Here is a 24,810-nt window from a genome sequence, read left to right as displayed (position 1 = left end):
CACGGGGACTTGGGTTCCAGCTGGGCCAGCAATATCAGGGGGTCGGGGAAGTGGTGCTGTGTCTAGTTGGGGGCTGGAGGGATGTGGTTTGAATCTTGACTCTATCACTTACCAGCTGTGTGACCTTGAATCAATGACTTTGCCTATCTGGGCCTCAGTTTCCTCATCTGAAAAGCGGTCTAATGATGCATGGTCCTGAGGGACTGCTGGCTCCCTGAGGGCAAGCACTGTGTCTGTCCCTTGACCACCTGTCTTCCTAGTGTCTGGCACATTCTAGATGCCTAGGACGATGATCATGAGATCCTGTATATAAAGTGGTTAGGACAGAGCTCAGGACACGGGTGTTCTTAGGCAATGTTGGTTGTTCCTATATTATTAGGAACAGAGGCTCAGAGAGCCTGATGGCTCCCCTGAGGTCACACAGCCAAGTCCAGAGCAGAAGTGGTGGCTTTACTGGTCAGTTGGGTTTGGTGGTACTGCCAGGGATTAATGGGACTGTGTCCAGGCCTTGGGGAGGACTTCCGGCTGGACCGCAGTCCCAGGGGGCAGCGGTCATGTTAGACAGAGAGGCTAACGCAGGAGTCCCTGAGATCTGGGAACCTAGAGTTGCCCTCCAAATGCTGAGGTACCAAGGCCCCGCCCCAGGCTGACTGGGGTTTGCTTGGCCTTGGGCTCTGCCTCTCAAGGTCCAGGCCCTGGTTGCCTGGAGGCTCTCTGTCCCCCTCTGCTGGGCTCTGGCTGCCTCTGTTGGGGCACCTCCAGAGGCCATAGACAGGCAGGCAATGCCACCTCCTCAGCTCAGTCCCGGTGTGAAAACCTTAACAAGGAGACTCACTTAAGAAGAGAAATGCCCCAGGGAAAAATCGAGGTCACAGATCATTTCCACATCCTTCCCTGGCCCCTCCAGCTCTATGGCAGGACACAGGGGTCCCCATCATCGCCCTCTGGGGGCTGCAGGCTGCACTGCTTCCCTTCCCTGTAGCTGCATCAGATTCATCACCGGTTCCTGAAGGTTCCTGAAAACTATCAGTGCTCAGGGCTTTGTTTATTCCATACCCCAAGCCATTGCTGTGTCTGTCCCTCCTGCCTTCTTACCCCATGAGCACGCACTCTGTCCTTCTGAACCTCTAGGTTTCTGCAGAACCCAGCCCCACCCCATGTCCCCTCCACAGGTCCTTAGCACACAGGGGGCTTCCTTCTTCCCCGAACTGTCTAGGTCTTATGGAGTTGAGTCTCTCTCAGCAGGAATGGGCTTCTTCAGAGTGGAGTCCAAGTATTTTTACTTTTTACATTTACCAACGTAGAGACGTGGTGACACAGGAGATACTCAAACCTTTTATCAGTAGTTTTCTGTGGAGGTAGGTAGGTGAGGTTTTATTTTCTTAATTTCACACAAGACCCAGAGAAGTAATGAAAGAGAATTTAACCTTTGACAAATATTTATTGAACACAAAGTTGTGACAGATACTAGTTCTAGGTGATTGAGATGCCATTCATTCATTCATTCATTCATACCTAGAAACATGTCTGACACAAATATCTGCCGAGTGAATAAATTAATTCATCACACAGTTGTTGAGGCTGTCATTTACTTGCTAAGCAAATTTGAGCAAGTCACTTCACTTTGATGGACCTTAATTTCCATCAGTAAAATGAGTTGAATTACATAATTACTTCTTAGGGTTGTTGGCAGGATGAAATAAATGTATTAACAATAATGGCTATTTAGAAGCTGCTCTGTGCCCAGATGGATGCTTCCCATATATAATTTTCAATCCTCACAGCAGCCTTTTAAAACTTGAAATGAAATTTACATAAAAAAATTCACTTTTTAAAAATGTGCTGTTTATTGTTTCTTAATATATTCACTAGGTTGTGTAACCAAGACCTCTATGTAATTCTAGAACATTTTCATCATCCCCAAAAGAGACTTTGTACCCATTTAACAGTCACTCCCCCTGCCCCTGCCTCCACCTCCTAGCAACCACTAATCTACTTTCTGGCTGTATGGATTTGTCTAGTAAGGACATTTAATAGAAATGGAACCATACTATATGTGGCTTTTTGTCTGGCTTCTTTCACTTAGCACAATGCTTTCAAGGTTCATCCCCGTTGTGTAGTATGTATCAAAGCTTCATTCATTTTTATGGTTGAATAATATTCTGCAGTATGGATGTGTACTACATTTTGTTTATCCATTCATCAGTTGATGAACATTGGGGTTGTCTACATTATTTGGCACTTTATGGATAATGTTGCTATGAATACCTGTGTGCAAGTTTTTGTGAATATCTTTTGAATTCTCTTGGTTATATACATAAGAGAGGAATCTGGGCCCATATTTAACTTTTTGAGGCACTGCCAAGTTGTTTTCTGGAGCACTTGCACCATTTTGTATTTTACCAGCCATGTATGAGGGATCTAATTTCTCCATATCCTCACCAACACTTGTTATTATCTGTCTTATTGATTACAGCATCCTAGTGGTCGTGCAGTGGTATTGAACTGTGGTTTTGATTTGCATTTTCTAATGATTAGTGTTCTTGTTCAATTCACAGCAGCCTTGTGAGGTAGATATCTTCTCCATTTGACAGCAGAGGAAACATTCAGAATTGAGAGAACTTGCACAATGCAAGAAGATGGTGCGGCTGTGTCTGGAACCTGGGTGTGTCACGTCTCCGGTCTGGCTGGCATAGGCCTGGTCTCTAGTGCTCCCACCTTGGGACAAGTCCTTTCCCCGCTCCGGGCGTCAGTTTCTCCTCCATGCCATTTGGGGTGGTACACTCCAAACACCTCCGGGCTCCTCTAGGATCTCGCAACTCTAAGGTCAATCGCTCCAGCGCGGAGTTTGCCCCGCCCCTGCAGCCCGGGTCGCCCGCAGCGCCGGAAGTACTCGGCTCTTTTTGTTTGCTCCCGCCCCCGGCCCGGAAGTAGTCTCTTGGAAAGATGGCGGCTGTGTCAGTGTGCCAGCCACCGGTTGGAGGTTTCTCGTTTGATAACTGCCGCAGGTGCGACCCTGTCTGGCGCCGGGTTCAGGGTGGGATTGGGAGTGCGGTGTTGGGGGTCAGCGCGGGGCCGCGGCCTAGTCCGGGAAGTCCAAAGGAAGGGCGAGCGGCGCGGCCCGCCGCCCGCGGCCGTGTGACTCAGGGGAATCGGGGCCTGAGCCTGCGTTTCTCCTGAGGCCGGGTCTGCTCTCCCACTTTCCCTAGAGCTTGGATACCCTCCTTCTCCGTCTCCTTAGGCGAGGTGCCGCCCCTCTCTGAGGCTCTCTTTGCTGAAAAAACGGGACTATAGTTCTGATTTTGGGAAGGAGGATTGAGTGAACAGATGGGCGTGATAGTGAATAGGGCGTTCTTTTCCCCCAAGTTTCCTATTAGGCACTCTTTCTGCCAGTGCGGCGCAATGTGGTCAATGTGTTTTTCTCTCCTTTGCTCCTAGAAATGCCGTCTTGGAAGCTGATTTTGCAAAGAAAGGGTACAAGCTTCCAACGGCCCGGAAAACAGGCACGACCATCGCGGGGGTGGTCTATCGGGTAAGCCGGGACAGGCGACGAGCAGCGGTTGTACACGAGCCAGCCCCCTGGACGCCTCTGGGCTCTGTCGGGAAGGGCACCTGCTACAGAGCACATCAGGAACTGGCCCTTCCGGAGGGACTATGTTAGGTTTTGTGTGCTATCAACAGTTTATATTCTTCTCTCACTTTGCAGAGTTTTTGCTAGGAGGCCAACTTACTTTCCTGTCTTAAGTTACTACTTTAGAAGGCAGGATGATGTAGTGGGAGAACACCAGATTTGGGGTCAGACAGGCGTCTGTGTAACCATTTAACTTCTATGCTGCTTCCAATTTGGGACCGCTCACTTTTCTTCTTACAGCCGCACTTTCCCCATCAACCAATTGAACATAATAACTCCTGCCTTAAATTGTTGAAAGGGTCAGAAGGGATAATGGTTATTGTTATTAAGGGTAAAGGGTGAGACCTTTTAAAAATAAATTGACAGGTGGCTATTTTAATGGATTTCTGTATCTTAATCTAGACTTTACCCATATTAGCTTTGGTTTGTAAGGGAATTCATTAAATCTCTGAGCCTCATTTGAAAACAGGAATGATAATTCCTACCACCTACTAAGGATTCAACCAATAACATTTGTTAAAAAGCCATATCTTGAATTCTGTAAGTATAGCACAGTATTTTTGGTAAGAGGTTTTTTTTGGGGTAGATGGTTGGGGGAGCAGGTTATGGCCAACATTGTTTTCCCCAAACTAGATTAGAGAGCTGTGGCTTGTATATGTAAGATTGTTTATAAGTATGTATTTTTAAAAAACAGGATGGCATAGTACTTGGAGCAGATACAAGGGCAACTGAAGGGATGGTTGTTGCTGACAAGAACTGTTCAAAGATACACTTCATATCTCCTAACATTTAGTAAGTACTGATTCGTTTTAATAGCTTTTATATTTTTAAACATTTCAGGGCTAAAATTGAATTTACTATGCTTCTCCCTAAAACCTGTGGTTCAATCGGTATTTTCTTTCTGTCTCCCTTAAATGGCATTTTTATCCACCTGGCACTTAAGTCATCCTTAAGTGCATCTTTGCTTTAGTCTTCGATTCAGTTGGTACCTGGTGTGCCTTCTGTGTCCCCTGAATCTATTCCCTCCTGTTCTTCCCTCTGCTAAGGTCTTAGTGCAGATTTTTTTTCTCAGCTGGACTGTTGCAGTTGTCACTTAAAATGGTTTCTTTGCCTCTGGTTTCTTCTCCATCTATGTTGTTTATTCCTCTTATCATATTGGGTTTTGTAAAACACAAATTTAAAATTATGTTCCTTTTAAAAAACTTTTCAAGAGACTTTTTACAGGTTGACACTGCTTTTTCAGGATAAAATCGAAACTGTTTAAGGCCTTGCACAATCTCATAAAAATATTACCTTTTCAGCCATTTTAGTTGCCATCACCCACTGCTCTACTTACACCTGGATGGTCTCTATTTCCCTCGTGTCTTTATTCCCCTCGTCTCCAAGCTGTTTCACCTTTGCTTATACCAGCCCCTTTGCTTAGAAATGCCCTCTCCTCTTCTCTGCTTATACAGTGTTTTTATTTTATTCTTCCAAATTCAGCTCATATGAAACCTCAAAGATCAGAATTAATTGCTCTTTCCTTCAGTTTCCCTTAACATTTTTTACCTGTGCAACTGTATTGTATCATACAAGGAAAATTTTTGTTTACCTGTGTCATGTCCACTCAATTTTGAAATCAAGTGCTAGGACTTTGCCATATTTTCTTTACTAGAGGCCCGGTGCATGAAATTCGTGCATGGGGGAGGGGGTGTGTTCCTCAGCCCAGCCTGCACCCTCTCCAATCTGGGATCCCTCTCATAATCCAGGACTGCTGGCTCCCAACCACTCGCTTGCCTGACTGCCTGATTGCCCCTAACCACTTCTGCCTGCCAGCCTGATCACCCCCTAACCACTCCCCTGCCAGCCTGATCGATGCCTAACTGCTCCCCTGCTGGCCCGATTGCCCCTAACTGCTCTCCCCTGCAGGCCTGGTCGCCCCAAACTGCCCTCCTCTGCTGGCCCAGTAACCCCCAACTGCCCTCCCCTGCAGGCCTGGTTGCCCCAAACTGCCCTCCCCTACAGGCCTGGTCCCCCCCAGTTGCCCTCCTCTGCTGGCCTGATCGCCCCCAACTGCCCTCCCCTGCAGGCCTGGACCTCCCTAACGGCCCTCTCCTGCAGGCCTGGTCCCCCACAACTGCCCTCCCCTGCAGGCCTGGGTTTCCCCCTCCCCCCCCCCCCAACTGTCCTCCCCTGCTGGCCTGATCGCCCCCAACTGCCCTCCCCTGCAGGCCTGGACCTCCCTAAGGGCCCTCTCCTGCAGGCCTGGTCCCCCACAACTGCCCTCCTCTGCAGGCCTGGGTTTCCCCCTCCCCCCCCCAACTGTCCTCCCCTGCAGGCCTGGTCACCCACAACTGCCCTCCTCTGCTGGCCCGGTCGACCTCCAACTGTCCTCCCCTGCAGGCCTGGTCCCTCCCAACTGCCCTCCTCTGCTGGCCTGATTGCCCACAACTGCCCTCCCCTGCCAGCCATCTTGTGGTGGCCATCTTGTGTCCACATGGGGCCAGCCATCTTGTGTGTTGGGGTGATGGTCAATTTGCATATTACTCTTTTATTAGATAGGATTCCCAGCACTTAGTGCGATGACTGATACCTGGTAGTAAATATTTGGTAAATGTTAAATTGCAAGATTTTTAACATGCCTTGCTCTTTTGTATAACCTGGATCTATTTGTAGGATTATATATACTCTTTTAGGAGCCAAGGAACTAATGATTTCAAATGTTTCATTTGTGCACAGGAAATATACTTGCATATAGTTAGATGCATATTGCCAATTTAATGTTTATTTAAGTTTGGTTAGACAGAGCAGTTACGGTACAGATATACTCAGAAACATCTCTCTATGTACCTAAACTTCGTGGATGTTTTTGAAGAAACTCCTAATTGAACCCTCTGGTAATTGATTTCAGCTGTTTTCCATTGTGTTTTTTAGTTGTTGTGGTGCTGGGACAGCTGCAGACACAGATATGACAACCCAACTCATTTCTTCCAACTTGGAGCTCCACTCCCTTTCCACTGGCCGCCTCCCCAGAGTTGTGACGGCCAATCGGATGCTGAAGCAGATGCTTTTCAGGTAAGGTTCTAGGATGAGGATTTCTACAACATCTTTTTCTCATGTCTTAGATTTGCAGGAAGGGAAACATGGAAGCTAGAGGAAAACAGTTCAGAAATACATATTTTATTTTAGAACTCAACTGTTACTAAAAGCCATTTTATTTTATTTTTTTAAATTTTATTTCAGAGAGGAAGGGAGAGGGGGAGAGAGATAGAAACATCAATGATGAGAGACAATCATTGATTGGCTGCCTCCTGCATGCCCTACACTGGGGGTCGAGCTCGAAACCCAGGCATGTGCCCTGGCTGGAAATCGAACCGTGACCTCTTGGCTCATAGGTCAACGCTCAACCACTGAGCCATGCTAGCCAGGCTAAAAAGTCATTTTAACTTTCTAAGGCTTTTGATAATGGGTTTGAATTGATGGGGTCTGTCTGTTTTTTTCATAAGTAAATGACGTGTGACCAGTTGAGTCATTTCCTCAGGCATAGGGATATTACTGGATAAAAAACCATTTTGTTCATAGGAAGAAAGAGCTGGAAGGAACCTCTGAGGAGTTCGTCTTGTGAACACTGTTACACAAACACAAGTGATTGTTTTTTCCTCCCTCTTTCAAAGGGCACGAACAATAAAATAAAAAATGTGACATTGATATTAACCGATATTTACCTCTTTGTGCTGGGTCCTGCGCTTAGTGCTTTATGCCTGATCTCATTTTATCCTTTTAATCCTGAGGTCTGGGCTTCTCCAGCTTATATGTGAACAAATTGAGGTTTAAAGAGGTGCAGTCACTTGCCTGACCTGACCTCACTGCCTGCTGACTCCCACAGACAGTTTCTCTTAGTAGTTTTGTTTTTCTTTCTTCCTTAATCACATTATCACTTTATGTCTGTACAGGTCTCAACAGTTTTAAACTCTTAAGTCCATTTTCTGATTTACTTCTCGTGAAGAGAGTCAGTGTACTATAGTGGAAATAGCCTGGATATTTAGTCTTGGTTGGAATACTGGCTTCTTTTGGGACCTGCCTTATCTTTCACAAATTCTTTCCTCTTCCCTTTGTGGAATGTGTGCATCATGATACCTTTTAAAAAAATATATGTTTTTATTGATTTTAGAGAGAGAGGGAGAGAGGGAGAGAGAAAGAGAGAGAGAGATGGAAACATTGATGAAGAGAGAAACATCATTGATTGGCTGCCTCCTGCAGGCCCCCTTTGGGGATTGAGTCTGCAGCACAGAGATTTGAATGAAAAATCAGGATTTCTGGCTTCTCTGGAAAGAAATTAAAAAAGTGTGGGGTAACACATGGCAGTAATCTTCTGGAACTGAGTGTCAGATGCTGCCTTGAGAAGTGGGATCCTGTGTCTGGTCTGTCAGTCCCTGCCTGGTTCACTTACATCTGTTTCCTGCCTGGCCCTTGCCTTCCTGTACAGTTGCAGGCCTTCATCTGGCGTGGCCCCGAGACTCTCAGTAAGTGGAGATGAGGTTAATGTAGCTCTGCAGCAATAGTAGTGTACTAGTAGCTCCCGTTTGACTGGTGAGGTGACCAGGACTTATAAGTCATATGGGCAGGAAGTCTAGTTACATCCACCCAATTTCTGCTCTGGCTGTACGAGACCTGTGTCAGTGATTTCTATTTATTTCTGTACATAATCATCATCCTAACCCTGGAGATATATCGCCTATCAAATAAATTCTCCCAGTATAGTGTAAGAACTTGTTAAAGCATATCCATGGTCAGAATTTCTGATGAGCCCTGGCCAGGTGGGTTCAGTCGGTTGGAGTATCGTACCGTGCACCGAAAGGATACTGGCTCAATTCTGGGTCAGGGCACATACCTAGGTTTCAGGTTTGATCCCCGGTTGATGTTTTCTCATCCCTCCCTCCCTCCCTCCCTCCCTCCCTCCCTCCCTCCCTCCCTCCCTCCCTCCCTCCCTTCTTCCCTCCTTCCCTCCCTTCCTCCCTCTCTTCTTTCCTCCCTCCCTCTCTCCCCCCTCCCTCTGTTCCTCCCCCCCTCTGTCAAATTAGCAACCCCCCCCCCCCCCACAAAACCCATCTTCTGGATTTTAAGGAAAAAAAAAAAGATTTCTGAAGACATTTGTGATTTTGATTAGATTTTAAATACAAAGCTCCCTCTGGTGGCTTGTATGGTGCATTACATTTAAAACAATTTTGAAACTTAGAAAATTGCAAATAGACAATTTCAAGATTCCTTGCAATGTCATTTATAACATTTAGCTAAATCTAGAAGATGTTTCTGTTAATCTCTTTAGAATGTTTTAGGAATTCTAAATTTTCTCTTTTCAGTGTTCTATTGTTTTTAGTTTAACATACTTTGTAAAAGCGAAATTATATAAAAGTTTTGAGAGGAACATTTAAAAATTTAAACCAGAATAATTATGGTGCTTTATATCTTCTGACATTTCTGTTGAGTTACATAAAATGAGTCAGTTGTATAAGGAAAAAAGTATAGGATTTGACTTTATTATTTTCTTTTTTTTTTTTAATTGACTTCAGAGAGGAAGGAAGAGGGAGAAAGAGATAGAAACATCAGTGATAAGAGAGAATCATTAATCGGCTGCCTCCTGCACGCCCCACACTGGGGATTGAGCCCACAGTCTGGGCATGTGCCCTTGACCAGAATTGAACCCGGGACCCTTCAGTCCGCATGCTGATGCTCTATCCGCTGAACTAAACCACCTAGGGCAGGATTTAACTTTAGAAGCAAGGCTTATGACAATGCCTAGTACAGGGCCTGGTACACAATTAGATCCCCATAAAATTCATCCCATTCCCTATTTTGTTTCCATCAAAGCTATAACCACTTAATGAAATAGTGGCAGTGTAAGAAACGCTTTTTGTTTTCTGACTTCTTAGATACTTTTAGTTAAGTTACAGTGACTCATTTTTTTTTTATGCATACTCTGATCACCAGGTATCAAGGTTACATTGGTGCAGCCCTAGTTTTGGGGGGCGTAGATGTTACTGGACCTCACCTCTACAGCATCTATCCTCATGGATCAACTGATAAGTTGCCTTATGTCACCATGGGTGAGTGTAATGTTTCTCTGATGTTTCAGAATCCTCTTATTTACCAAGATGGTCTCTTAGAGAGCTGCTCTATTTCCTGTTAGAGAAGACAGTGCAATAAAGTGGTTCATTCTACAAATATTTACTGAGTTCTTTCTACAGGTTGGCTCTGTGCTTGGGATATAACAGTGAACAAAATTTTGATAAAGATTCTTGCTTGCAAGGAGTTTATATTTTAGTGGACAGACAATAACAACTATTAATATCACTTTCTAGTGCTAAATATTAGGCGAAAAAAAGCAATGTAGATGATATATTACTGTTATGCAAGATTTTACATTTGGGGGAAACTGGGTCAAGGGTATATGACAACTCCATGTATTAGTTCTTACATTTGCATGTGAATTTATAATTATCTCAAAACAAAAAATTTAAAAAAAAATAAATGCAGGGCGGGGGACTCGGGAGTGTTGGGATGGAAGGCAGACTGTAGTGTTAAATAGGAAGGTCAAGATAAATCTTATGAAAAGGTGGGTTTGAGTGGAAGAGCCTCCTGGGCAGAGGGAAAGCTGGGGTGGCGGCCTCGCTGTGGGAACATACCTGGTAAACGCAGATTTTTTTTTTTTAAGTAGAGTAACTGGAGTTCCTCTTTGCCACTTAATCTCTGAGGGATCATAGGCATTTAATTCCTTTGAACCTCGATTTCCTCACTGTGAAATAATACCTCCACACACAACCAGGTTATAAATAATATATAAATAACATTATAAATTACATATAATTCCAGTACTTGGCCTATAAATAGTAGTTACTCTTTTTAGACCAGCTTTTTACATTTGTATTTTAGCTCTAAGTGCTAGATAAGAGTATGTATATGTTCTTTATTTATTCATTAAATAAATGATTTTTAGAGAGAGTGGAAGGGCTAGGGAGAGACAGAGAGAGAAACATCAATGTGACACTCACATCGATTGGTTGCCTCCCACAGAGGGGGCTGGGGATTGAGTCTGCAGCCAAGGTATGTGCCATCGACTGGAATTGAACCCAGACCCTTTAGTCGGAGGGCTGACACTCTACTTAGCTAAACCAGGTAGGGTTATATATCTTGTTTTAATCCTCACCTGAGGATATGTTTTTTATTGATGAGAGAGAGAGGGGGAGAGAGAGAGAGAGAGAAACACTGATATGAGTCACCTCCCCTATGTGCCCCAACCAGGAATTGAACCTGCAACCTAGGTATGTGTACAAGGCAATGCTCCAACCAACTGGGCCACCTAGCCAGGGCAAGAGTAATTTTTTAATGACCAAAAAGAAAAGAGTGATAAAATTATGTTAAGAATTGGGGTAAGTTCTAAATTTTATGTTAAACTTGTGACCCCGTTCATGGATTCGTGCACATTGAAAGGAAATTAATTAGAAGGTGGCTGGCGGTGGGTGAGATGGACACGCCCTGGAGCCAACCTCCCGTAGTACCTCCCCGGCCGGCCGCACCTGGGGTGGCGCCATGGCTTGAAAGGCATCTGGGGAGTGAGTGGGGTCCCTCTGGCAGGTGGGGTCCCTTGGCCTGACCTGTGGGGATTGGGCCAAAACTGGCTCTCCTACATCCCCCAAGGGGTCCCGGAGTGCAAGAGAGCACTCTGCAAAGTTGCTGTTGTATAGGGCAGTGGTTGGCAAACTCATTAGTCAACAGAGCCAAATATCAACAGTACAATGATTGAAATTTCTTTTGAGAGCCAAATTTTTTAAACTTCTAACACCACTTCTTCAAAATAGACTCGCCCAGGTTGTGGTATTTTGTGGAAGAGCCACACTCCAGGGGCCAAAGAACCCATGTGGCTCGGGAGCCGTGGTTTGCTGACCACTGGTATAGGGTGTGGACGCAAGCACAAGTGTGCAGTAAACCAGATTCGGGGCGGACACTGCCCCAGCAACAGCAACAACATAACCCAGTGGTCAGCAAACTCATTAGTCAACAGAGCCAAATATCAACAGTACAATGATCGAAATTTCTTTTGAGAGCCAAATTTTTTAAACTTCTAACGCCACTTCTTCAAAGTAGACTCGCCCAGGCCGTGGTATTTTGTGGAAGAGCCACACTCAAGGGGCCAAAGAGCCGCATGTGGCTCGCGAGCCGCAGTTTGCCGACCACTGACGTAACTCATGGCCGAAGGTGGAATTGCATGGCCCGTGAGGAATCGGGCTCCCTCCTCTCTGGTTTCGGGGTGCATCACTTGAGAACCACCGCTGCCAAGTCACTGCAGCTCTGCAACTTCTGCATTGAGCATCTGCTCCCGGGTGGTCAGTGCATGTCTTAGCGACCGGTCGGATGGTCATACACTTAGCATATTAGCCTTTTATATAGATAGATTTCTGAGTCAGATAGTATAGGTCTAGCCCTGGCCGGTGTGGCTCAGTTGGTTAAGCATTGACCCATGCACGGAGAGGTCACTGGTTCTATTCCCTGTCAGTGTACGTGCCTGGGTTGCAGTCTCGATCCCCACTAGGGAGTGTGCAGGAGGCAGCCGATCAGTGTTTCCTCATTGATGTTTCTTTCCCTCTCTCTCTAAAAAAATCAGTGAAAACATATTAAAAAATTGTATAGGTCTAGAAATTTGAACAGGTCTGTGTACCTGGTGTTCTTCCTGCTGTTTTTTGCCTGTTACATTTTCCGTCTTTTACATTTGGCTCTGCAGAACTAGGAGCACTGCTGCCTTGAATAGTTTGGAAATTGCCAGTTTGACACTTCGCTATTCCATTGTGTTATCTAGCCTCTTAAAAGGTTTCATACAGTAGCTGTTCGCTGTTTGTGGTGTATGTGAGGAGAATGATTTACCCCTGGACACCGTATGGATGAATCTTTGTAATTTTTTTAAAATGAAGATACAGTAATTTTAGAATTGTTTTGAATTGCTTTATTCAAATGTATTTGTTATCTCCCTGGCTCGCTGCTCACTTTGCTGCCCGGCTGTCTCAGGAACCCAGTCTTCCTGCCATCTTGCTCACCACCAGAGAGTTCTTTGTAAAGGAGAGTGGGTGCTTCTGATGGGTGAAGCTCAGGTACCTCCTCATACAGTGGTTGGGTTCCCCAGATGTAGGAAGGAAGTATAGCTTCTGACAGCCCAAAAAACTGACAGATGGCCATATAGTACGTTTTACCTTTTGAGAGCTATTACCAAATTGCCCTGCAAAAAGATTGCAGTAATTTCTCCTCCTCCCAAGAGAATAAGATAATGCCTTTCTCTGACAACCAACCCTGATAGGTGAAAGACTGGAAGAAGTAACATCAGCCGAGACCTAGATGACAAGTAGGAATTAGCCAGGAATTTGCTTGCCCACTCTCTGCCCCCAAGGGAAGGACTTTTCAGGCCCTGTGGTGCACAAGGGACTGGTGTGGTCAAGGAATGGAAAGGCCAGAGTTTGCTGAATGGGTGAGGCAGGTGCATAGGGTGGGAGGAGTGTTCCATGCAGGAGTGCAGCAGAAGCAAAGACATGATGTTCAGGGGGAGCAGAGGTAAGGCTGGAAAGCTTTAGGCTGGAGAGGGCCCCGATGATACACACTGAATTGTCTTGATTTTGCCCTGGAGATTCCTGTATAACGTTTTCAAGCAGGAATGATAGGGGAAGAGTAGTTGCTTGTTAGAAAGAGCAGTGTGACAGCTATAGGGAGAAGATGGTTATGCGGCGTCTGGAGGCGGGGAGGGCGATTACATCTGGCCAGAAATGTTGAGGATGTGGACGGTCCAGTGGCAGTAGAGATGGCCACTGACATAACAGAGATCACCCAGAAACAAGCCAACCATTAGGCTTGATTCCTGGTCTCTGTCATCTGTCCTCTCCTGTGTTCCTCAGTGCCGGTCTCTTCCTGGCATTTGACTTCAGTGTTGGAGTAACTCCTTCACCTGGGGCCACCTCCCTTCAGTTGGGCTTCAGATCCTTCCATCTCCGCGCCCCGCCCCCCCCCCCCCCCCCCCCCCCCCCGCCCTTTCCACCACTTGTTCAGTAGTTCCCCTTGCCTCCCTGAAAAAAAGCCATTCTGTGGGACTGCCCCAGGCTGAGTTACTATGTTCCCCTCAGGGCATTTGTGTGAAACAGGATTCCAGGATTCCAACCTCGTCCAATCTCTACTTTCCCTAGCCATTGTCCCTCCTGCCCCTGTGAAAATTTGAGAGTAGAATTTGTATTTTACTCCCAGAATCTCAGACTCCTGTGTGACTCTATGAATAGTTGATGCTTAATTTTCTGGTCCTCTAACTCACTCGTGCCAAAGAATGTCTGAAACAGCGCTAGAAACCTTAGCTGCTGGTTATTGTGTGGAGCACCGCTGGAAGAGAGTTGGTTTAGACTGTGTTCCATTTGTGTGGCTCCAGGATAGCACAGAGCATTTGCATGTGTGATAGGTTCCTTTTTCTTCTTTTCTTTTTAAAGCTTAGTATTAGTTCAAATTTAAGCACTTACGGAGTGTCTCTGTGCCAGAGCATGCTGTTGCATTATTTTCAGTTAAAAATCTAGGGAAGGGATGCTGTCATTGCCATTTTATTGATGAGAAACCTGAAACTTAAAGGAGCGATTTCATAACTTGCCTCTTATTGCTCTGCCTGTAAGTGGCAAAGCTGGGATTTGAGCCCTTGTTTCTAGCTCAAGCAAGCCCAGTACAACACAGCTGCTTTGATTTGGTCGGCTTACAGGTGTTACTTCATTAAGCTATTAAGCCTTGCTTCTAAATACTGGAAATATTTATACAAGTTCCCGAAGGGCGTTTGTTTTGCATGCTTTCGACCACTCTTTGTGCAGATTTTCCATCCTGCACATTAAACACAGTATTTACTGAAACAATTTCATAGAATCAAAGGAAAATTTAAAAAATTATACACAATTCTACCACCCCAAGACAACATGACTTTTATTTTTATTTTTTTCTAATCGGAGTTAATTGGGAGAGAAGCCCTTTCCCAGAGATTGTAGAAGAAAATACAGTTTTCGTACTGCCCTGGCTTTGTCTTTGTCTTTCTTTGCGTTTCTGTTAGCCACTGTTCACTCCTGAGCCGGTTTGTACACATCTTTGCCTGTGGTAGTAGCTGTGCTGGGCTGCCTTGCTTCCAGATGAAGGCCGTCTTCTGTTGTTATTTTTTGTTCCTTTTTTCCCTCTGAGGGGCTGGATTTTGGGAGAGATTCCCAGAATTGCCAAAATTTGGTGGACTTTGTTTGAATTCATGTTACTAATTTTGGGTGAGCTACAAACTAAACCTCAAGCCGTAGGTAAAATAGAGGGCCTCCTAAGTGCATGGCTCCCAGGGAGCACTGACATTCACTGTGGACTGAGGCTTTTCCTAAATGTAGCTTAAGCGAGAAAGTGAATATTTCATGCAAATTCTCAAGCTTTAGTTAAATTATAAATTTTTTTAATTATAAGAAATGAAAATATCTTTGTAATTAATCTTTTTTCTATCTGAGTGATTTGACAGTGAGAGCTGGAAGTTATAAATTACCCATACGACAAGGGTGTCCAAATTTTGTCTACTCATGGGCCTGTGCTGGCGACCAGCCAGGCGCCTGAAGGCTACTCTTAATTTACATTGACTAGAGGACACCTGTCTTGCCGTGTGCATCTTGAACATGCTGGCACAGCTCATTGAGCACAGTCCAGGAGCCTCTTCTCTGAGGACTCGCCTTCCCGAGGGTTCACTGAGGAGAAGCATCTATCAAACTCCGTATGGTGTGGCCCTTGGACAGCTTCTGTCCTAAAACCTTTTATGGACGTGATGTTGACCATGAGAGCGACACGCATCCAGCAGCTTTCCAGCTGCTGCACCGGCAGTGTTGAGAGATGCTTTACTGACTTAATCTTTGCAAGACTGTGAGGTGGGTGCTGTTACCCCTGTCTTACAAATGAGGAAGTTGAGGCTCACAAAGGTATGCCAAGTTCACATAGCTGGCAGGTGCATGATGTGGGAGGGGCCCCCATTCACTGTGACTGTTCCCCTTGGCTGTGTTATTGCTGTGAATGGTGTGTGGCATGTGGTCCAGAGCAAATGTGATTTGGTTCATTCTCAAAAAACAGGGGTCCCTTAAGTTTTATTTAATTATTTCTTTTTTAAGAGAATAACTTTCAAGAGACTCAGATGATCGATTAGTGTGATTGTTGAAAGCCAGGCAAGATTCTTTGACTTTTCTTTCCACTACGGGAAAAGGATTATGGTTCTATTTTTTTATAGACAAAATGTAGGTTCTTGTAATTCTCAGATTAATTAGCTTATTCTTTTAACTTGCCAGCTTTCCTTTATTAGGCAGACTGAAGTGGTGTCAGGAGAAGCCTGGGGACCATCTTTTGCTATTAGTTTGGCGGTGTTTCTTGAGCAGCATTGGCAAGGTATATAAAATTTTCGCTTTTGCCCACTTATTCACATAGAGAATTAACATGAATAAAATTTCAAGCACGACATTCCTGGAAATGAGGCCCTTGGACAATTCAGGAATTCTAACTGAAGGAATAAACATTGGTATGCACCATCAGGGATGACTTGGGTCACTGTCAGCCCATTCAGGTAAAAATCGATCTCCAGATAAACTGGCTATGCAGTTTCCTAATTACTAGAATGTACCTCTCAAGTCCCAATTTACAGAGCCCCCTAGCGATTAAAAAGATGCAGGACAGAGCAGTGAACATACTGCTGTCTCACCTTGTGGGCAAAAACGAGTCTCAGAAATTAAGCTGGAACATAAGAACAATGGCAGGGAATTCAGGTCTGCCATTTTCTCTGTATTTTTACACTGAAGGACAACCTTTGTGCAAACATTTTGATATCTCCGCATGACTCGATTTTGAAAATGTTCCTGCGCTGTGTAAAATTAATGCACTAGAAGAAGGCAAGTGTTTTTTCCACATTCATTTTCAACTCTTAGATCAGGTGTGAACTCTGCAGCACTGTATGTAGTTCAGAGGCCTACATGACAGCTTCTCAGAGGGCATGTGGACTTCATGGCTCTGGTGTTGCTGGAAGTCCTTTTCATGGGCCATGTGACTCTGCAGGGGGTTCCGCAGGCATGTGCCCCCATCAGCACTGCAGTGAGCCCCGGCCCCTGCTCTCTGTGGGTCAGGGGCTATGCAGTGGAGGGAACCCTATTCTGGTGGGAGCTTTGTCCATACAGTAGGTGACCATCCAGAGCAGACTTTCTGTAACCAGCTGAGGTATCACCTGTAATCCTAGAAAAAGAGACGGAAGCCCTGGCTTTAGTCCCAGCCCTGCTTGCCTAGGGCTAGTCCCTTAATCTCTCGGAACCTCAAACCCCTCATTTCTAAAAACAAGCTGATTGTTTTTGACTTGGGGAGATCACAGGGCGTTGGGATGCTGCAGTGTCATTTTGTGTGTGAACGCGTTTCTCCCGTGCACGTGTTGCTCTTCCTGTTGCATTTTGAGGTAGTGTGGGCCAGTGAAAAGAGCTGGGCTTTGGAGTCCAGCTGGGTTCCAATCTAAGTCCAGTGTTAGCTTTTGAGTATGAGCATTGATGTCTTTTTCTGTACAGTGGTGGTTAGAGGAACTGTCCCCTGGGAAATGTGCGGATTAAGTGGAATACCATATGTCAGAATCTTTATGTAGCACCGTGTGGTGTTATGTGCATGGTGTTTTGATAATTTTAGTGCTAACACATTCTCTGTGTGCAGGTCTGTGTACTAGGATTTCTCTGGCAGTTTTTGCTGCTTTGACTAGTATAAGATGCATTTCAGAAGATTTAAAATGTGCAATGCATAGATTTTATATTTTAAAAATTATCTGATATGAAATGCCAGGAATTAAACGAAACCAAAAGCTCATGAAAGTTGACTTAATGCATCTTGATTCCTGGTTGCTGCAAAGGTGGTACTAAGCCAATAGATGGTGCCATTTTGTTAGGAAATGAGAAAATATTTACTTCTAAAATTCATCATGTTACATACTGGGAATGTGATATAGCCAGCGCCTGCCAGTTCTTAATCTATTCTAATTAGAGAGTGGACTTTGTTATTGATACTGCATAAAAATGTTGAATTGTAGGCAAAATGGTGAGGTATTGAATTAATCTGTAGGGTGCTACTCTTCCTGTCTTTTCTGCTCTGACTTGAGTTCAGTCCTTAGTCTACAACCAAGTAAAAGTCCTGGCCAGGAGTCTCAGAACAGTTAAATGCAGTCCTTGGTTTTCAACCCGCCTTCAGGTAACTAGTTCATCCTTACCTGCCCTTGTCTCAGCATTGGCTCTGCTACAGAAAAGTGCCTTTATACTCTCATAACCTAAGCCTCGACACTCTTTTACTTTCTTAATGGATAGATAAGTGGAAAGTCATTTTATGCATCAGAAGACTTTCCACTGCAGAGTTCTTAGAACTAGGGGTTTGTGTCAGCCGGATCTGTCATTACTAGCTATGTGATTTTGTGTAGGTTCCTTCACCTCTCTGAACTTTATTTTTTTCCCCATCTGTAAAATGGAGATAATAGACTCTAGTCCACAGATGAATTGAGAAAATATATGTAAAAGGGCTTTGCACATTTTTTACAGTAAGTAGAATTTCTTATTGTTTGCACACAGGCTCTCTGGATAAGATAAACCTTATGATTAAGACTAGATGTGTTTCATAAATTATTAGTCTCTGTGGTCATTTGCCCTTGAGTGCTCTGAGGGAAATGAAAACTTGGTAAAGACCTGCGAAGTTGAATAACTTGCGCTTTGGGAAGTTATTTTGGAATGTGGACCAGAGGAAAGGATGCCTTGGAAAGACCTGTCCGCTGAGACTACATTGAGCGCCCGCAGTAGGAGGTGAAGTGTGTGCCCTGCGCCCAGCAGAGCACTTTGCTGACTGAGAGCCTCTGTTTCTTGGCAGGGCTTGATGATGTTGGAGTCTGCTTAAGAGAGGCATAATTTTTATCCTCGGTCTTACCTCCTAAACATAGGGTTAGGTGGCTCCTCTGTTTAAAACAATTTTCTGTCCTCGTATCTTGTGACATTTCATTAAAATACATTAATAAAAATAAAACCTTTCACACTTTAGGCCTGGATGCCCCGATTGTTAGTCTTTTCTTAAAAATAAGTGTCTATAACCTGTCAGGTCAATGAGAAGTTGCACTTGCAATTATAAGGAAAATCCCTGTTCCCTTAAGGTGGTATTTTAAATTATTTACTTAGAGTAAAATTTAACTCCTTTTTGACTACATTATGTTTAGAAAAAGAACTGCCTTTTTTGAGAAATTAATTTTGAGTGAAATGTTGGATGCTTTAAAAAATCTATTTCTAAGCATATTAAATGGAATATTTTTTTATTCATTGGGAATAAAAGATAGACTCTCTGACATTGAGGTACATTTGCTGATGAAAAGGAAGCATTCTTCCCCTCACGAGGGGTTTAAATGTAATACTCAGTGCTTACTCAGGAGTGAAAACATCAAATTAAACTGTTTATGCTGACAAAGGACAAATCTGGATTTCAGCAACCCATGCAAGATTGTCTGATTGCTTGGCCTGCCTCGCCTGGAAGCTTTTGGCCAAGACTTATAATGAAATGCATGCATACAATTAAACCACTTCAAGTCGGTGTCTGAATTTTCCCGAGCCACGAGAGGTGTTCCAGTGCTCTCTAGTGGCTGAACGTGGTCCCTTGGCACCAACATTGTTTTATATTCATAAATCAGCTCTTCACACATTGGCCTCCAGAGCAAGCATCAACCGCCAGAGACTCGGCCCTGTAGACAGGAACAGTGTGAAAAATGATCCCAGTCCATGGGCTGTGGAAAGCACCAAATTTCACCCAGGACGAGTGGCCAGTGGACTAACAATGAGAGCAAGTGTGAGTAAGCGCTCTGTCAGGGAGAGCTGACACTGATGGATTAGAAAGTTGTGTGTGTCTTTTTTATCGCTGCATAGATCTTATACCTGGTAGGTCACAGTGCCAGGCAGGTCCTGGGTGCTTACAGTGGACCCTCCTTAGCAGGAGGAACAGCTTTTTGTCTCTCTGAAAAGATCTGGTTAAATTGATGTGGGGAAAAGCAGTAGAAATCCTCCTGGTTCTCAGAACTTCATGACTTTGAGAGAAGAGATTTTGAAGACCTCTGTTTCCATTAAAGCTGCCAACCGTGCGACTTGCTAAGAATGATTGTATAAGATGGTCTTGGAGGACGGGGACCTTGTCTTAGAATAATTATAGTAGCTAGCTTTTATTGAGCTTTTACTATGTGCCAGGTATTCTGCTTTACACATGTCCTCTCCTTCAAGTCTTCAGCCACCCTGTGAGGAAGATGCCTTCTGTCTCCATCCCCTTGGTGGCGGGGAGGGAGCTAGGGCGTAGGGCTGCTTCGCTGCAGTTTCAGGGCCAGCATTCACATTGTGCTTGACGTGATGATGCTTCCTGGAGTAGCTTGTCAGCCTTGTAGAGTTGGGAGAGGGACTCAGTGATGTGCTGGGGAAAAACAGTGAGGAAGTGCCACTCCTGTCCCATCTATGTGTTTCCAGAGTTGCTGCCAAGTGGGCACCTGGCATGGTTTGTTTGAAGGAAGGCGTTGGAAGTGACTCAGTGCATGAGCTTAAGAACCACAAGACTTAGGTTTGACTCTTGGCTCCACTTCTTAATGACTGTATTACCTTTAAACTAGCTGAGCCTCAGTTTCCTTGCTTGTAAAATGGGGAAATACTTACACCACTTGAGGTCAGGGTCCAGGTCCTAAAAGGCCTTCAATAAATTTTCCCCAGCCCCGTCTGAGAGTCTGTGAGCATAGACCTTAAAGCAAATTTCTACCTGCTGGCTTTCAGAACCTTCCTAGAGTTTGACTTAGAGCAGCAGGTTTTAGAAGATTATTTCAGTCTTATCTTGTTTCTTCAGTATGTCTGATGACATAGTTTCTAGAATTGCTGTTTGATTTAGTATTTCAATGAACTCTATAAAAATGTTTCATGTTTTTAAAAAAGCCATACAAATGAAGGTCTTTTTAAATAATAGAGCAAGTAAAAGCATATCTTAGATGGTAAATTTTTTTATACATTTCATATTTTAGTTGGGTTCTCTCGGGAAAAGTAAGGTTCAAATTGAGCTACTAATGCTGATAAACACCTTCAGTGGTTTTAGAAAATGGAGACGAATTTAATTTGTTTTGAATGGGGCTATTTTAAAATAAAGACTCATAACAGACCCTGAGTGGTATTGCTAAACAGTGAATGGCATCTGTTTAATCATTTAAAATATTTAACTAAAATCCCAGTCTCATTTGAATTTCCAAGCAAAACTACGCAAATAAACTATATCCAGATGTGTGGTAATTGTTCTGCTGAGATCTGAAGAAAAGTTAGATAGCATGCTTTTGTGGGGTGGGGAGCTAAGAAAATAAAGCTGCTTTCATGCTTACTTGCTAATCTTGATTTTAAGCTTTGGCTTTGTTTTTTAAGAGGCAGCATGGTGGAATGGAAGGAATGTCCGACACTTTATTTTTTAAAATTATTTTTATTTTTTCAAAAATGTTTTTATTGATTTTAGAGAGAGAGGAAGGGAAAGGGGAAGAGAGAGAGAAAAACATTGATCTCATGATCAAGCCTGCAACCAGGGCATGTGCCCTGACTGGAATCAAACCAGCCATCTTTTGGTGCACAGGGCAACTCTCAACCAACCGAGCCACATTGGCCACGTGTTGGCCACTTTAAATTCAGATGATCTGGGCGCACATTCCCAGATGTGCTAATCTCTGGCTGTGTGATATGGGCAAATTCTCATCGAGGTTTAGTCTCCCTGCTTCGTAAAACAGGACTGCTGCTACCTGCCATGTCTGAAGAACAGACAGAACTGATGTGACTGCTTCGAAATTTCTTCAGCACTCTGTGTCCTATGTTTGTTGTGGTCCTTTTAGTAGTTTTTTTGGCCATGGAGTAGACTTCTGGATAAGTGGGATCTGGCTTGGCACTGATATGCTCAAAGGACTTCATTATGAGGATGATTTTTACCTCCAAGAGCATCCTAAGGAAGGACGCTAGTAGAGAGACATGGTGTATTTATTTGTGTGTGATGATTGATTACTGTTGTTACTTGGGACTGTTGACTCAGGCATGGATTGACCGTCAGGCCCCTGTATACAAATTTCAGGAATAAGCGGCATGCTGCTGCTGTTACACAGCAAGACTGTGACAGCTGGTAAGGTCTTGGTCTTTTTGCTTTTTTTCCCTCCCATGCTTCCGCAATGTCGAATTCTCATTTTTATCTAAGCCTATACCATAAAAAATTGCAATTAATTCATGGTCTTTGAAGAAAAAATAGAAAGAAAAAAAAAGTAAGCAGAAAGTAAATAGCACCACCCAGAAATAAGGATAATATTTTATATTCTTCCAGATTTGTATAATATGTATTGTATAAGCATGTCTCTTAATATTACTTTGGAACATGTCACCCCCCTCCCCCACCAACTAAATATTAGATCACTAGAGGCCCGGTGCATGAAATTTGTGCACGGGTGGCGGGGGGGGGGGGGGGGGGGGGGGAGGCCCTCAGCCTGGCCTGTGCTCTCTTGCAGTCCGGGAGCCGTCAGTCGGACATCCTTAGTGCTGCTGCGGAGGCGGGAGTGTCTCCCGTCACTGCCGCTGCGCTCACCAGCCGTGAGCCTGGCTTCTGGCTGAGGGGCGCTCCCCCTGTGGGAGCACACTGACCACCAGGGGGCAGCTCCTGCATTGGGCGCCTGCCCCCTGGTGGTCAGTGCACGTCATAGCGACCGGTTATTTCGCTGTTTGGTTGATTTGCATATCAGCCTTTTATTATATAGGATGGACATCTTTCCATTGCCAAAAAATATTGTCACATTTAATAAATGTACACATAGTATTTTATTATTTATTTTCCATATCTTTTGATTGTCAAATCTTTACCTCCAGTTTTTCTATTTTGTTGCTAATCTAAATAGTGATTTTTTAAAATATACATAATTATATACATAATTTAGGTTACTTGTCCATTAATTTCTTTTTTTTTTAAATATATTTTATTGATTTTTTACAGAGAGGAAAGGAGAGGGAGAGATAGTTAGAAACATTGATGAGAGAGAAACATCAATCAGCTGCCTTCTGCATACCCCCTACTGGGGATGTGCCCGCAACCAAGGTACATGCCCTTGACTGGAATCGAACCTGGGACCCTTCAGTCCGCAGGCCGACGCTCTATCCACTGAGCCAAACCAGTCAGGGCTGTCCATTAATTTCTTTAGAATAACTCTCTAGCAGTAGAATTGCTGGTTTGGAGGGTATGTATAGCTTTATGTTTTCTGATTGCTACTTCTAAATCGCCCATTAGAAAAGATCTACCCATTTTGGCTTCTACAAGTATGTTAGAGTGCCCATTTTACCACATCTTTGTTAGCATTGGGTATTATTCTTTTTAATCTTTGCTCATCTAAAAGGCAAAAAAAGGTTATTTAATTTTAATTTATATTTCTTTGATTAATAGTGATCTTGAACGGCGTTTCTGAATGTGTCTCTGCCTTTGTGTGTGTTTGTGAACTGCTGTCTCATTTTTTTTGTTGTGTTCTGGTGTTATTTTCCCTGAGCTCTTTTCAGTTATGAATGCCCTGTATGCTGCTCTGGTTTTTGAGTTTCAGGGCTTATATTTTACATTGTTCATACAAGTTGTTCTTTTTTAAAATTTAAGCCAAGGTCCTGTTATTACTAACAGGTATTTCATTAAAAAAAGATTGGCTGGAGATGTGGCCACTGGTGGCATTTGTGCCTACAACGCCCTTCTGGAGTTCAGCAGTTTAGGCACCCACAGTGGCATCTTGAAGCTCGTGGGTGAGGCAGTCCCTGACAGTGAGATGGGAGCAGAGTGTGCTTTCTGGGACTCACAGAGGCATTTGTTAAAGGAGGAATTATTTTTTTCCTTTTTTTAAAAAAATTTTTAATCCTCACCTGAGGATATGTTTTTATTGATTTTAGAGAGAGAGAAAGGGAGAGAGAGAGACATCGATATGAGAGAGAAACATCGATGATCGGTTGCCTCCCATATGGGCCCTAACTGGGGATTGAACACACAACCTAGGTATGTGCCTTGACTGGGAATCGAACCCGTAGCTGTTTGGTGTACGAGACGATGCTCCAAACAACTGAGCCACCCAGCCAGGGCAGGAGAAATTCTTTTAATGAGCACCCAACAGGGCAGCCAGGGCGAGGCAGTGCAGAGCAGTTCCTGGCCCCTGTGGATGAGAGAGGGCTGAGCTGTGTCTCCTTCCCTATTCTTGTCTCTCCACACACAGCTTTGCTGCTGGGAGGTTTGGTGCTTGGTGGTTTTTTGGGAGTTGGGAGTGATTGAGCCCAGTGGGTGTGTGTGGGTGGTGTGGGGGAGCTGGGGGAGCTTGGGGGAAGACAGTGGATGCAGGAGGTAAGTCAGTGGATAAGTAGGTAGCCATAAACAGTGTCTTGCACAGTCATCTCTCTAAATTCTGGTCGCTGAATTGCATCTCGTTTTTCTGTTTTAAAGAGCTTTGTTCTGGAAGCCTCACTGGCTACTCAGTAACTGTGGGTGGGCTGAAAAAGGCAGCCTTGGTGGAGGTTGCTAAGGAGCAGCTACATGGAAACTACTGATGAGACAGGGAGCTTTGGTAATAAAATGCAGAAATCCAAGGAGAGCATTTCACTCTTATAATATCACAGAGATTTGGACCAGACTAGGATGTATAATAGGACATGGTTTTGTGGGTTTAAAGCCTTTTTTTCTTTTTGAAAATTGAGCTTGCTTTACATTTGAGTTTACTTAGATTCATCCCAGTATGGTAAATTAGGCAATAAATGTTATTTTACACTTTATCAAGGCATTTACTGCTGTCATCACTCCTTGAGGGCCAGCTCAGAGTTTCCCCAGCTCTTCCATTTGGAAGTTGTACTCAAATCAGCCCAGCTTAACTCAACAAATTCTTTTTAGTGCTTGCTGTGTGCCAGAAACTGCTAGGCATGGGGGATGTGGATATGAAAGGAGGATGGGCAAGTTACAGAGATGAGAGTGGAACTTCCTTGGTGTGTGGTGGTCAGGGAAGGCTTCTGGGAGGAGGTAATCTCTCAGCTGGGGTGTGAAGGGTAACTAGGAATTGTGTGGACTGTCAAGGGGCAAGGGACTATACTATGTGCCAAGGTGGGATA

At 44.2% G+C, this 24,810-nt stretch overlaps 1 protein-coding gene across 1 annotated transcript in view; it reads left to right on the top strand.

Annotated features, from left to right (window-relative positions):
* The first annotated feature begins 2,868 nt into the window (after positions 1–2,868).
* The window catches only part of PSMB7 (proteasome 20S subunit beta 7), a 52,429-nt gene continuing 30,487 nt past the window's right edge, over positions 2,869–24,810 (top strand). Inside the window, exons 1-5 of the mRNA XM_080669655.1 lie at positions 2,869–3,008; positions 3,439–3,532; positions 4,326–4,423; positions 6,545–6,685; positions 9,599–9,714. Of these exons, the coding sequence (XP_080525781.1) occupies positions 2,947–3,008; positions 3,439–3,532; positions 4,326–4,423; positions 6,545–6,685; positions 9,599–9,714 (511 nt within the window). The 5' untranslated portion in view covers positions 2,869–2,946. The remainder of the gene's footprint in view (positions 3,009–3,438; positions 3,533–4,325; positions 4,424–6,544; positions 6,686–9,598; positions 9,715–24,810) is intronic.

Source organism: Plecotus auritus, assembly GCF_963455305.1.
Source record: "Plecotus auritus genome assembly, chromosome: 5".
NCBI lineage: Eukaryota > Metazoa > Chordata > Mammalia > Chiroptera > Vespertilionidae > Plecotus > Plecotus auritus.
The sequence above is the reverse complement of the archived record's forward strand: the minus strand, read 5'-3'. Positions and strand labels throughout refer to the sequence as shown.